The sequence below is a fragment of the Anolis carolinensis genome, chromosome 2, assembly GCF_035594765.1.
Source record: "Anolis carolinensis isolate JA03-04 chromosome 2, rAnoCar3.1.pri, whole genome shotgun sequence".
Classification (NCBI taxonomy): Eukaryota; Metazoa; Chordata; class Lepidosauria; order Squamata; family Dactyloidae; genus Anolis; species Anolis carolinensis.
In genome coordinates, this window is record NC_085842.1 from 7,431,434 (window position 1) to 7,445,989 (window position 14,556).

The 14,556-nt window shown below is 45.3% G+C and overlaps 1 protein-coding gene across 1 annotated transcript; it reads left to right on the forward strand.

Moving 5' to 3' along the window:
• Positions 1 to 164: 164 nt before the first annotated feature.
• Positions 165 to 13,940, forward strand: LOC100552433 (zinc finger protein 436). The gene is made up of 5 exons (XM_062972994.1): positions 165 to 256; positions 5,455 to 6,042; positions 7,347 to 7,435; positions 10,081 to 10,201; positions 11,263 to 13,940. The coding sequence occupies exons 2-5, from the start codon at positions 5,538 to 5,540 to the stop codon at positions 12,627 to 12,629; spliced, it is 2,082 nt and encodes a 693-aa protein (XP_062829064.1). The 5' UTR covers positions 165 to 256; positions 5,455 to 5,537; the 3' UTR covers positions 12,630 to 13,940.
• The last annotated feature ends 616 nt before the right edge of the window (positions 13,941 to 14,556 follow it).

Below are 14,556 nucleotides of genomic sequence, written 5' to 3' on the forward strand. Positions count from 1 at the left end.
GGATCTCCTCCTCCTGGCCTCAAGGAGACCTACCTAGGACTGGCTTGGGAGGGATGGAGAGAAGGAGGGAGGGGGTTCCCATGGGAGACCCTGGCAGGAAAGAGGAGACCCCTCCCTCCCCCAGAGGGGGGCGTGGCCAGAGAGGAACGGGGCGTGGCCTGGAGGAGAAGCCCCGCCCCCAGAGAAGGATTGTCTCAGGGAGAGGAGTCAGGTGATGCTCTGGCTCTTTCCGCCCCTTCTCTCTGGAAGCCACGAGGTGAGGCCTCTTTCCTCTCGGTGGGATTTGGGGAGGGTCTGGGGGGGGAGGGTAGGAGACCCCCTTGTTAGAAGACCCAACCTGGCCGGGAGGGAGTGGAAGAACCTCCATAGGTGTCTTTTCCAACTTGCTTCCTTTCACAAGTTAAGCCAATGGGGTTTTGTCCTTTATCCATAGGAGCCCATAGGATCAGGCATGGGCAAACTTTCCAACTTGGGGTCCACTTGTTGGGCAGGGGAGAAGGGGGAGGGGGCTCTCCCCAGGCCCCCTCCCTGCATTTCCCTCCTTTTCCTCTTCTCTTTTGGAGGCAGAAAGTGAAGGAAAGACCAAAAAATGTCTGCACCCCAAAAGGGTTGGTCTTGGTCAGGATGGGATGGTGGGCGGGAGAGAACAAAGTCTCCATGAAACCCCTGTATTGCCAACTCCTGATAGAACTGGAAGAATCCTAGAGTTGGAAGAGACCTCGTGGGCCATTCTGCCCAGAAGCAGGGAAATCACGTTCAAAGCACCCCCGACAGATGGCCATCCAGCCTCTGCTTCAAAGCCTCCAAAGAAGGAGCCTCCACCACATTCCTAGGCAGAGAGTTCCACTGCTGAACAGCTCTCTCTCTCTTACAGTCAGGAAGTTCTTCCTCATGTTCAACTGAAGTTTTTGGGCTGTCTCCAAGGGCAGCCCCACATAGAGAGCATTGCAGTAATCCAATCTGGATGTGACCAAGGCATAAACCACCATGGCCAAATCCAGCTTCTCAAGCTCTTTAAGCCACTCCTCATAGGGCTTGTTCTCCAGACCCTTGATCATTTAGTCGCCCTCCCCTAAATACATTCCAGCTTAAAGTAAACATCTCCCTTGAATTGTGGTGCTCAAAATTGGACACAGTGTGATCCCAGGTGTGGTCTGACCAAGGCAGAATTGAGAGGTAGCATGACTACTCTGGATAATAATGATAATAACTTTATTTTTATACCCCGCCCCATCTCCCCGAAGAGACTCGGGGCGGCTTACATAATAACAACAGCAAGACAATAAAACAAATATCGCAACAATAAATCATCAGCAGCAGTAAAACAGTCATAAAAATCAACATACAGCATAAAATGTTAGAAACAGGAGACTAATACACAGATCTGGGCCAAAGTGCAGAATATCTAGACATTAGTCTTCTATTTACGCAGGCCAAAATCCCATTGGCTTTTTTTGCCGCCGCATCACATTGTTGGCTCATGTTTAACTTGTTCCCCATGAGGACTCCAAGATCTTTGTCCACAAGATCTTTTTCACACGAGATGCAGTCGAGACAGGCATCGTCCCCATTCTGTATCTCTGCATTTCATTTTTTCTTGCATTTGTCCCTGTTGAACTTCATTTTGTTAGTTTTGGCCCATCATCTCTCTAATCTGTCAAGATCGTTTTGAATTCTGCTCCTGTCTTCTGGAGTATTAGCTCTCCCTCCCAGTTTGGTGTTTTCTGCAAACTTGATTATGCCTTCTAACCCTTCATGTAAGTCAGTGTGGTCCAACCTTTAGTTACTTGAGGGCCAATCAAACTTTAGTATAGGTATGTGAGGGCCAGAGACATTCCAGAAAGAAAATAAATTACATAATTAATATTGAATTATGTAATTAAAATATTGATATTTAATTACACAATTAAAATATTAATATTTAATTACATAATTAAAATAATAATATTTAATTACATAATTAAAATATTTTTTTCCAGTAAGAAGGGCAAGGGTCAACAAAAATGAATTTGTGGGCCGCATGCAGCCCACAGGTTGGACCACACTGATCTAAGTCATGAATAAAGATGTTAAACAGAACCAGGCCCAGGACAGAACCCTCTTATGGCACTCCACTCGTCACTTCTTTCCAGGATGAAGAGGCAGCATTGGGGAGAAATGCTCTTTGAGTTTGTTGGACATCCAGTCCAACCCCCTTCCATGCAAGAAGGCACAATCAAAACACTCCCGATAGACAGCCTCTGTGGAAAAGCCTCCAGAGAAGGAGACTCCACCACACTCCCAGGCCGCCTAGGCCACTGTCCCAAGAAGTTCTTTTCAGTCAAATATTTTCCCCTGCTATTTCAAGCCATTGCTCCCTTGTGGATTGGTCTCTAGAGGTGCAGAAAGTCAGTTTTCCCCTTCCCTCCTCCTCAATAGGACACCCTTTGAAATCTGGAAACATGGTTCTCATGATCCATCTCCAACTTCTCTTCTCCCAGGTAAACATTTCACAGGAGGAAGGAAAAAGAGAAGTAAGGAAGGGTGGAACAGAATGGAGGGAAGGAAGGAAGGATATAAAGGAGAGAAGGAGAAAGAGGAAGATAAGGAAGAAAGAGAAAGAAGGAAGGGTGGAAGAGAATGGAAGGAAAGAGGGAAGGAAGGCAGGAAGGACAAAAGGGTGGAAGGAAATGAAAGAGGGAAGGAGAAAGAGGTAGATAAGGAAGAAAGAGAAGGAAGGAAGGGTGGAAGAGAATGGACGGAAGGAAGGAAGAAAGAAGGAAGGACAAAGGGTGGAAGGAAATGAAGGAAGGAGAAAGAGGAAGAGAAGGGTGGAAGAGAATGGAGGGAAGGAAGGAAGGAGGAAAGAAAAGGAAGGAGAAAGGGTGGAAGGAAATGAAGGAGGGAAGGAGGAATAGAAGGAAGGAAGGGTGGAAGAGAATGGAGGGAAGGAAGGAGGAAAGAAAGAAGGAAGGACAAAGGGTGGAAGGAAGTGAAGGAGGGAAGGAGAAAGAGGAAGAGAAGCAAGGAAGGGTGGAAGAGAATGGAAGGAAGGAAGGAGGAAGGACAAAGAGTGGAAGGAAATGAAAGAGGGAAGGAGAAAGAGGAAGATAAGGAAGAAAGAGAAGGAAGGAAGGATGGAAGCGAATGGAGGGAAGGAAGGAGGAAAGAAAGAAGGACAAAGGGTGGAAGGAAATGAAGGAAGGAAGGAAGGAAGGAAGGAAGGAAGGAAGGAAGGAAGGAAGGAAGGAGAAAGAGGAAGAGAAGGGTGGAAGAGAATGGAGGGAAGGAGGAAAGAAAAGGAAGGACAAAGGGTGGAAGGAAATGAAGGAGGAAAGGAGGAATAGAAGGAAGGAAGGGTGGAAGAGAATGGAGGGAAGGAAGGAGGAAAGAAAGAAGGAAGGACAAAGGGTGGAAGGAAATGAAGGAGGGAAGGAGAAAGAGGAAGAGAAGCAAGGAAGGGTGGAAGAGAATGGAAGGAAGGAAGGACAAAGAGTGGAAGGAAATGAAAGAGGGAAGGAGAAAGAGGAAGAAAGAGAAGGAAGGAAGGGTGGAAGCGAATGGAGGGAAGGAAGGAGGAAAGAAAGAAGGACAAAGGGTGGAAGGAAATGAAGGAAGGAAGGAAGGAAGGAGAAAGAGGAAGAGAAGGAAGAAAGAGAAGGGTGGAAGAGAATGGAGGGAAGGAAGGAAGGAAGGAGGAAAGAAAAGGAAGGACAAAGGGTGGAAGGAAATGAAGGAGGGAAGGAGGAAGAGAAGGAAGGAAGGGTGGAAGAGAATGGAGGGAAGGAGGAAAGAAAGAAGGAAGGACAAAGAGTGGAAGGAAATGAAGGAGGGAAGGAGGAAGAGGAAGATAAGGAAGAAAGAGAAGGGTGGAAGAGAATGGAGAGAGGGAAGGGAGAAGGAAGGAAAGACAAAGGTGAAGGAAGGCAGGAGAGAGGGAAGGAAGGATAAAATGGTGAGAGAGAGGAGGGCCTGAGAAAAGAGCCCAAAGGACTGCATCTGGCCCTTGAGTCTAGGTAAAGGTAAAGGTTTCCCCTGACGTTAAGTCCAGTTGTGTCTGACTCTGGGGGTTGGGGCTCATCTCCATTTCTAACCCAAAGAGCCGGCGTTGTCCATAGACACCTCCAAGGTCATGTGGCCGGCATGACTGCATGGAGCGCCGTTACCTTCCCGCCGGAGCGGTACCTATTGATCTACTCACATTTGCATGTTTTTGAACTGCTAGGTTGGCAGGAGCTGGGGCTAACAGCGGGCGCTCACTCCGCTCCTTGGATTTGAACCTGGGACCTTTCGGTCTGCAAGTTCAGCAGCTCAGTGCTTTAACACACCCTTGAGTCTTCCATTACTTTGGCCCCCAAATCCATCCCAACATTACACAGATGAGACTTCCTTGATTCCTCCTTTTTAAAAACAATGCACTCCTAGAGAAATGCTGTTCAAGCACAATATCAAACCTCTACTGAAAATGAATTATGTGATATTTCACTGCTAGTTTATATATCTTATCACTGAATTGGTGTGTATGTATGGGTCATATACATACATACTCTCATATTGGGAGCTCCCTGTGGTGCAGCATGTTAAAGCGCTGAGTTGTTAAACTTCCAGACCAAAAGATCACAGGTTCGGATCCGGGGAGCAGAGTGAGCACCTGCTGTTAGCCCCAGCTTCTGCCAAGCTAGCAGTTTAAAAACATGCAAATGTGAGTAGATCAATAGGTACCACTCCAGCGGGAAGGTAACAGCGCTCCATGCAGTCATGCCAGTGGCCACATGACCTTGGAGGTGTCTATGGTCAACACCGGCTCTTCGGCTTAGAAATGGAGATGAGCACCAACCCCAGAGTCAGGCACGACTGGACTTAACATCAGGGGAAAACCTTTAGCTTTACCTTATGGGCCACATAGAAGTGAAAAACAAGTTTTTATACATCTCAAGGCATGTGCAGAATAACAGGGGAAGGTTAGCTGAAGGCACAGGTTGAGGGGTAATAATAATACTAATAATACATTATTATTAATAATAATAATTAATATTATTACATATTACATTCGGTGCTGTGCCAAAAGATCTCAGCCGGCATTTGGAAACAATAGACATTGACAAAATCATGATCTGCCAACTGCAAAAGGCCACCCTACTGGGATCTGCACCCATCAGCCGAAAATACATCACACAGTCCTAGACACTTGGGAAGTGTTCGACTTGTGATTTTTGTGATATGAGGTCCAGCATGTCTTATCTTGTTTGCTGTGTCATACAACAACAACAATAATAACAATAATAATAATATGGCGGCACCTGGAAGGTAAAAGTAAAGTGAATGGATTCCCGCAGCAGTGCTTCATTATATTTAATCTCGAAACACCCATTGGGAAAAATATACAGAAGCCACCCACAATTGGGTTGTAAACTCACTTTTTTCTGTTTAGGCTTTTGCTGGTTTGCAGATATTTAGGCTTTTGCTGGTTTGCAGGTACTTTACTTGGACTTCATCTCTCCATAATCTTGTGTAGCCTTTGTTCGTGGCATAAAAGGGGAAGAGGTTCTTCAACCAAGATGGAAGCTGTTTTGGAGCCCAGAGTGAAGATGGAGGAGCCAAACCAATGTGGCCCCGAAGGAGGAAGAGAGCCCAATACAATGTGGGGCAGGAGAAGGGTTGTATCCTGGGGGAGAACCGGGCAGGATGCTCTAGATGAGAAGGGGTTCAGTGCAGACTTCCATGGGGCTGATGGGCCCCGAGAGGTCTGCAGCCGCCTCCACTCTCTCTGCCGCCTGTGGCTGAAGCCTGAGGAACATACCAAGGCGGAGATGCTGGACCTGGTGCTCCTGGAGCAGTTCCTGGCCGTCCTTCCTGCGGAGATGGAGCGCTGGGTGAGGGAATGTGGGGCAGAGACCAGTTCCCAGGCCGTGGCTTTGGCGGAAGGATTCCTCCTGAGTCGGGCAGAAGAAGAGCGGCAGGAGAGAGAGGTCCTTCAGGCCCAGGAGACCCCAGTGGAGACCAGCAAGAGGTTCTCTTCTGGGTGGATTGGACTAGAGGACAACACAGGAGAGTCCTCTCTGGGTAAGATGTCATTTGCTCGGTCCTTGCTCTCAAGGATCTCCCAAATTTTGGGTCTACTGTTATGTCCCCTAATAGATGTTTCCATTGCTGTCTTGGAGGACAGAAGGTCTGCTCCACTGGGCAAGATCCCTTCTTCTCTTGGTCAACGATCTCCCAGTTGTATGATCTTCTATTGTGTCCCCCCAAAAAGCTTGTCTTGAATAGCTGTTTTGTTAGAATGTTTCAAGAATGGGTTGCTGTGAGTTTTCTGGGCTGTCTGGCCATGTTCCAGAAGCATTCTCTCTTGACATTTCACCCACCCACATCTATGGCAGGCATCCTCATAGGTCAATGATGGGCATCCTTTTGCGCTTGGTGTGTCAAAATTCACCAAAAAACCTAACAACATGACTTGGGTGGTGTGTCACTTCGAGAAAAAACCCATAATTTTGCAGTATGTATAGTTTAAATAACAAAAATATATAATTGTAATATATAACGGTATTTAATAAATCAAAAACTATTTACTACCATTATTTCCATGTACAACAATCTATGGTACCTCTTGCAGTTTCCACGCTGATTTCTCTCTATTCTAGTTTCAATGTAGTCATGAATCGTGAATAATATAATATAATAGTAATAATATGATAATATACTACAATAATAATAGAATATATATATATATATATATATATATATATATATATATATATATATACACACACACACACACACACACACACAGAGTAGAGTCTCACTTATCCAAGCTAAACGGGCCGGCAGAAGCTTGGATAAGCGATTATCTTGGATAATAAGGAGGGATTAAGGAAGAGCCTATTAAACATAAAATTAGGTTATGATTTTACAAATTAAGCAACAAAACTTCATGTTATACAACAAATTTGACAGGAAAAGTAGTTCAAAACGCAGTAATGTTATGTTGTAATTACGAATATAGCACCAAAATATCATGATATATTGAAAACCTTGACTACAAAAATGGCTTGGATAATCCAAAGGCTTGGATAAGTGAGACTCTACTGTATATATCTCTGGGAGAAAAAACTATGTTTGTTTGAGGCAAGTGTGAATGTTGCCATTGGCCACCTTGATTCGCATTGAATAGCCTTGCAGCATCAAAGCCTGGCTGCTTTCTGCCTGGGGAAATCCTTTGTTTGAAGGTGTTCGATGGCTCTGATTTTTTCCTATCTGGAATTCCTCTGTTTCTGCATGGTGTTCATTATTTACTGTCCTGATTTTAGAGTTTTTAAAATACTGTTCAGCTTCCCTTCCCTTCCCTTCCTATGTTTGCCGTTTCACAGGAGGTGAGCCCAGGGTGCTGGGAAGACGTGGCAGCTCCACTCTTTCTGATGCCAGAGAAGTGGCATCAGCATCAGTTCAACAAGATCAGGTAAAGTGATGACAGTAGAAATGAACTGGAGATAATTGTGGAAATCTCCCTGTTCACTTCATATGAACTAGATAGAACTTGCTTTTCTTCTGTTTCCACCCAAGTTTCCTTTTAAGAAATCTCAGAATCCTGTTCCCGACGTCCGTTTTCTTCCACTAGAGCCCACACAGTTCCTTACACTTCTGATATTTTCAAACTTTTGTAGGATCAACATAATTGTATATTCTGGAATAACCACCCATGAGAAGTCTTATTAGCCATGCTTGTTCTAGGAGTCATTTGTAAATCAGATGTTTGTAACTCAGGGCTGCCTATAATTCATCTGGTCTGAAGAGTCAAATTCGTTTACATTAACCAGACCTTCCTGTCCTGCCTCTTTGCCTATTGTGAAGGCATCCCTCCCTTGATATTGGTGAGAGGCATCTCTTGCCAGAAGCCCAACTTCATTAAATTTCAGACCATGGTCCAGGAAGTCAGTTCATTCCTGGTGGCATTGCCTGTGAAGCCAGTTATTCATTTTTCCTTCTCTCCCTTCCTGGAACTGGGAGGAGAGACGAAATGGCGACCTGGGCATCAAGGCCCTTCAGCTTCCTATCCATAGCTTCAAAATCCCAGGTAACCTCCTGAAGGCTACAAATCGCACTATCCTTATTCATCATTACATATAATAAATCACTACTGACCGAGAGGTCATGAGTTCAAAGCCCGGGTCAGATTGAGTGCCCGACCATTAAATAGCCCCAGCTCATTGTTTATCTAAGCAACCCAAAAGACAGTTGCATCTGTCAAGTAGGAAATTTAGAGACCGATTCTGTGGAGAGGCTAATTTAATTAATTTACGTCACCATAAAAATGTCCAGCAGTGTTGTGTTCTGGAAGATGAGGAAGTACTCCATGAAGGGCTCGGCATCACAGTGAATTATGAAGCAGCAGCTCCTCCTGTGGCCGGAATGGAGCATACCCTCAAGAAGCCAGAAGTTGGAAAATGTTAAATAGCCTCTGTGTCTCTGTCTGTGTGTTTGGTATGTCTAATGGCATTGAATGTTTGCCATGCATATGTACAGTGTGATCGCCCTGTTGCTAAAGACACCAGGCTGCACACAGAACGTAGTCTTTTGAAGTTTATTAGGAAATATTTATTTATTTTATTTGCAGCATTTATATTCCACCCTTCTCACCCCGAAGGGGACTCAGGGCGGATCACATTATACACACATAGGGCAAACATTCAATGCCTTTTAACATAGAACAAAGACAAGACAAACATAGGCTTCGAGCGGGCCTCGAACTCATGACCTCCTGGTCAGAGTGATTCATTTCAGTGATTCATTGCAGCTGCTCTCCAGCCTGCGCCACAGCCTGAAATAGGGAAAAGATCGTTCATAAAAGGTAAAATTTCGGTTCCAAAAGATAGTTACTAAAACAAGGCCATAAGAAACAAATCCATAGAAACATTAGGCATGAAACAAGGTCCTTTCAAAAGAAGCCCAAGTCCCAGAAATGAGAATACATCCAGGCTACAAGATAATACAGGAAAGCAGACTTGGTTCTTGATTCAAGCGAGGAAATTGCTTTGACGAAGATTTCCTTCTCAGCAGACTGTTTTAATAGCATAACATGAAGGCATTTCTTTGCCATTTGACCTCCCTCTTATTTGCTATTCTGAGACTTCTGCACAACCCCCGAAATTCCACACGACTAGCCCGATCTAGAGAAGCGGCCTCATCGCTTCCAAGGCCACAGGCTCGTTAGTGTTATCAGGCTGAGGCTGGGAGCTACTCTCCCTTTCTGCTTCTTGCACCTGAAAACCATCATCAGTAACAACATCCGCCCTGAGTCCCCTTCGGGGTGAGAAGGGCGGAATATAAATACTCTAAGTAAATAAATAAATAAAATGACATGAACCAAACAGAAGGGGTAATGGTCTGTGGACTAGACAAGCCTTGCCAGGCTCTCTTTTACGTCTTGGATGTTTGCTCCAGGGAGACAGCACACCTCTCAAGTCATCCTGTCAGGCCCATAAACCACGGCTTTTGTTCCCTTCAGTAGGAGGCCTCCTTCCACCACCACAGGCTTTCTTGGAGGATGTTCAGGGTCCATTCCATGTGCTCACTCTCCCAGGACACCTCAACATTCCCTGGGAACAAGCTCTGTTGCACTTCTTGGTCTACGTCATCACTGATGCTGGAAAGAAATGTGAATTAATTATATAGCTCCCGATTTACAGAATGAATCCTGTTCCTTCTCCTTCTGTGTGTAACATTCTCCCAACAGTCTACCTCCTGTGTGTGCAAAGTGACCTCCTCCTCAGAGAGATCCCCTGTGTGATTCTCCTGGGATGGAAGCAAGCTCTTCCTCCCTAATATGTGGATACATGGGCCTCCAAGAGCACTTGCTACAAGTGTAGATACCCACATCTTCATGCAATAACATGAGCATACCACAACTGTTGCAGGTGACTGCATGAACTCCCATACCATCATTGATGCTTCTTACTTTTTTAGAAGACCCAGCTCACGACAGTTGGGGTGGCTACTCCTAAAAGTTATCTCTTTGAATTCTTTACTGAGACTTCAATGGATCAGGATTCTTCTTAGCAGTAGTAGAACCACTAATGATTTGTGTGTCCAACTTTCTTCTTTCAGGTCATGTTTGAGGATGTGGCTGTACATTTCAGTGAGGCGGAGTGGGCCTTACTAAATACGGATCAACGGTCCCTGCACAGGGAGGTCATGGAAGAAAATTATAGGATGGTGTCTTCTCTGGGTAAGAATCTCTCAGCGTCTTGGTGCATAGTTCAGGAACATGAGTCATCTTTGGCCAGCACTTCTGATCCTAACCAGGCTGGAAGAAACAATTCCCCTCTGGGCCCTACTTCTGAGGTGTTGCTCTTCAGTGGGACATTTACGCAATGCGTACTTGAACAGGATTTAGTAGGGTGGCTCATGGTGTTTTCGGGTTGCATGCTGCACTCCCTCCCGGTGTAGACAATACTATGGTGGGAGTGATCATCCAACAACTTCCAGAAAGGAGTTCTCCTTTGATGAGGCAAAGTTCTTCATAATAATAATAATAATAATAATAATAATAATAACTTTATTCTTATACCCCGCCCCATCTCCCCGAAGGGACTCCGGCCGCTTACGCAATGCTTATTTGAACATGGTTTAGTAGGGTGGCTCATGGTGTTTTCGGGTTGCATGTTGCACCCCCTCCCACTGTAGACAATACTATGGTGGGAGTGATCATCCAGAAAGGAGTTCTCCTTTGATGAGGCAAAGTTCTTCATAATAATAATAATAATAATAACTTTATTCTTATACCCCGCCCCATCTCCCCGAAGGGACTCCGGCCGCTTACATGGGGCCATGCCCAGACATAACAATATAAAAGCAAACAATGCAATAAAACAAATCAATCTACAATAAAAACAACAATAATGATAAAAACAGTCATAAAAGGTCAGCATACAAAATAGGTATTAAAAACATGAGTTGAATTCACGGATCTGGGCCAAAGTGCGAAATATGCCAAAGTCATCAGGGAGGGGTAGTTACCCAGCTGACGTACTCATGAAAGCGCTAAGTGTAATACTGAGAAGGCATACCTATGGGTCTATGCTCAGTGGGCAAATAGGCCGAACCTACAAGGGTCAATCATCAAAGGCCTTCTGGAAGAGACAGGTTTTCAGGTTCTTCAGAGTTCTTCAAATCTTCATACAAAGATTCTCGCCTCTTCTTTCTCCCTCTCACAACATTTTTGTAGTTGACAGATTTCAGTCTTCCCTTTTCTCATGCCTTCCTACTTTATGTCTTTCTTCTTTCAAGGTGATGATGGACAAGGGAGTGAAAATGGGGGAGCTCCAAATAAGATGTGGCTGAAAACAGGGAGACGTAAAAAGGAAGCAGAAAGAAGCCCGAGAATAGAAGCAGAAGGATACAACAGGAATCAGTGCCCTGTCGACACCAGGGAAATAACAATAGAACAAACAATAGACGAAAACAGGGAGATGGGAAACAGCCCTGTCTCTGAGAATGGCTTCTTCAAGGAGGCATCTAGTATACACCCTGCACACAATGAGAAACACAAAATTGTGGACATGCCATATATATGCCTGGAGTGTGGAAAATGCTATCCCAAAAAGAATACCCTAAGAAGACACCAAAAAACCCACATGGGAGAGAAGCCATATAAATGCCTGGAGTGTGGAAAATGCTATCCCAAAAACAATACCCTAAGAAGACACCAAAAAACCCACTTGGGAGAGAAGCCATATAAATGTAAGAACTGTGGAAGATGTTTCATTGAGAAAGGAAATCTCAAGAGACATGAAATCATCCACACAGGAGAGAAGCCCTATAAATGCCTGGAGTGTGGAAAAGGTTTTACTAATAAGATCTCTCTTATTGGACATGAAATGAATCACAGAGGAGAGAAGCCCTATAAATGCCTGGAGTGCGGGAAGGGTTTCTGTTGGAAACTTAGCCTAAAACTTCACCAAAACACCCACAGTGGAGAGAAGCCATATAAATGCCTGGAATGCGGAAAGGGTTTTTCTGATAAGAGGATTCTCATTGGACATGAAATGAATCACAGAGGAGAGAAACCCTATAAATGCCTGGAGTGCGGGAAGAGTTTCACTTTGAGAGATAGCCTAAGGCTGCACCAAAAATCCCACATGGGAGAGAAGCCATATAAATGCCTGGAGTGTGGGAAACGCTTCCCTCAGATAGAAGTCCTCACTGCACATCAAAAAACCCACAGGGGAGAGAATCCATATAAATGCATGGAGTGTGGAAGATGTTTCTTTCTGAAATCACACCTCAAGAGACATGAAATCGTCCACACAGGAGAGAAGCCCTATAAATGCCTGGAGTGTGGAAAAGGTTATTCAGATAAGAGATCTCTTATTGGACATGAAATGAATCACCGAGGAGAGAAACCCTATAAATGCCTGGAGTGCGGGAAGAGTTACAGCCTTAAAGCTGTCCTTGCAGGTCACCAGAACAGTCATAAACGAGAGAGTGGGAAGAGTTTGAGCTACAAATCAGACCTCAAAAATGTCCAGGATACTCTTATAGAAGGCAAAACCAAAGACATGTCTGGAGTGAGGGAAAAGCTTCCACGGGAGAGCAAGTCTCAAGGCCCACTAAAAAACCCACACGGGAGAGAAGTCAAAAAGCCTCGATTCTGAGAAGTGTGAACTGCAAATCAATCCTCAAAGATTACCGGAATGTTCATAGAAAGAGAAATTGTACATATTCCTGCCTTGTGGGAAGAGATGAGTTGCACAACAAGCTTCACAAAGTAGTAGAAAACTACTTTTTTCCCACAAGATGGCGCCGAGGCAATAAGCCTCGTACGGAGCTCTGAGAAGCAAAATATTCTATCTGCTCTAATCGTCCTTGCTTGCCTCAGCTCAATTTGAATCTGAGCATCCCTTCAACCTTCTGAGGGACTGGAATGAGGGCGGATTCCAGAGGAATTCAGGAGGATTAGGTAGGCGAAGAGAAAAGAAGATCTGGAGGGTAAGATGGGGCACGGCCGCCATTAATTTGGCTGAGAGAGACTCCTCGCTCCCTGCCCTCCTTCCTTCGCCTCTTTGCTTCTTTGCATCTGTTCCATCTGCTCCAGAGGTGACAGGAGCTCTGCTCCTTCGGCACGCTGCTGTTTGGGAGGCTGCTGACTTTACGAGCCATCTCTCCGTCCTGGGAGGTGGCTCCCTCCCTCCCTGCTGATCAGCTGCTAGGCCACCGAGCCATTCTGGGAGGTGGCCGAAGAACTCAGCCGACCCTTCCCAGCAGAGCTGGTCCTTCTCAGCAGGCTCTCGCTCTCCTGAGCCCAAAGTGCTGCCTTGCCATCTCGGGAGGCAGCAGGAGCCCCAGTCTTTTCCCATGGGCTGTTGCTGAGCGGACGTCAGACCACTGGGAAGTGGCTGAAGAACTCAGCCAGCCCTTTCCAGCAGGCACTCGCTTTTCTGGGCCCAACGTCTCACTTCATCATCCCGGGAGGCTGCAGAAGTCCCAGTCTTTGCCGTGGGCTGCGGCTGTTGGACCACTGAGCCACCTCGCCGTTCCGGGAGGTGGCCGAAGAGCCTAGCAGATCTTCCAAAGGCCTTTGCCCTCCTTGGGCCCAACGCGCCACCTCGCTGTCCCGGGAGGCGGCAAGAGTTCCAGCTGCGCGCCATCAGGTGTCTGGTCAACCATCAAGCTATTCAGCAACATTACCGACCTGGGAGGTGTGAGCAGCGCCAGAAGTCACTACACTGTCTACCATCCGATTACATTGCAGCTTGCCATCTTAGCCCTTATCCTTTTTTTTTTTAATTTAATTTTTTTTATTTTATTTTTTTTATTATTTTTCCTTTCTTTGATTTTTATTTTAGTTTTAAATGTGGGAGTGAGAAAGTTTTAATTTAATTTAACAGGGGAGGAGATATTTGACTGTGATAGGAAGTGGGTTTGCGAGACTGGTATTAAAGATCATAGGAAGTGATCACATAGGATTTGAGAGCACCTTGAGTTTAATTGATTGCTGAACTGATGGTTTTGAAATGTGATTGATGGTTTGTGTATGTTTGTTGATATATTGTTGATTGAAAGTTTAACTGAAATAGGCAGTAGGAACGGTGTGTCAACTTTGAATTTTTGAAGGTCAAGAGTGGTTTACTATAGGAAGGCTTTTTGGAAGGTTATAGGAAATGAGTATGCAGGAGACTCTGAGGAATAATGACCTCTCTTACCTATGTGATCTTCTGGGGAAATCGTTCAGTACGGTTTTACATCAGATGGAGATACTGAGCAAGAAAATTGACCATCTTTTTAAAGGAATTTCCCTGATTGTGAAAAACTCTACCCCTATGGACATTACAACAACTGTACCAGCCAGTTTTATTAACATTGATGAGGAAACAAGTGCTTTGGAAGGCCAGGGAAGGAAGAGGCTGGAGGGGCAGAAGGTAGCCAGTAGGCTAGGATCTGAAGTTGCTAGGGGAGGCGAGGGGTTTGTGCCTGGGAGGGAGGGACAGGGGAGGGATGGTTGGAAGGAGACTAGCAGAGTCTTGCAGAGGACAAACAACTCTTTAACATCTGAATTGTTTGGACAATCTCTGGACACTCCCT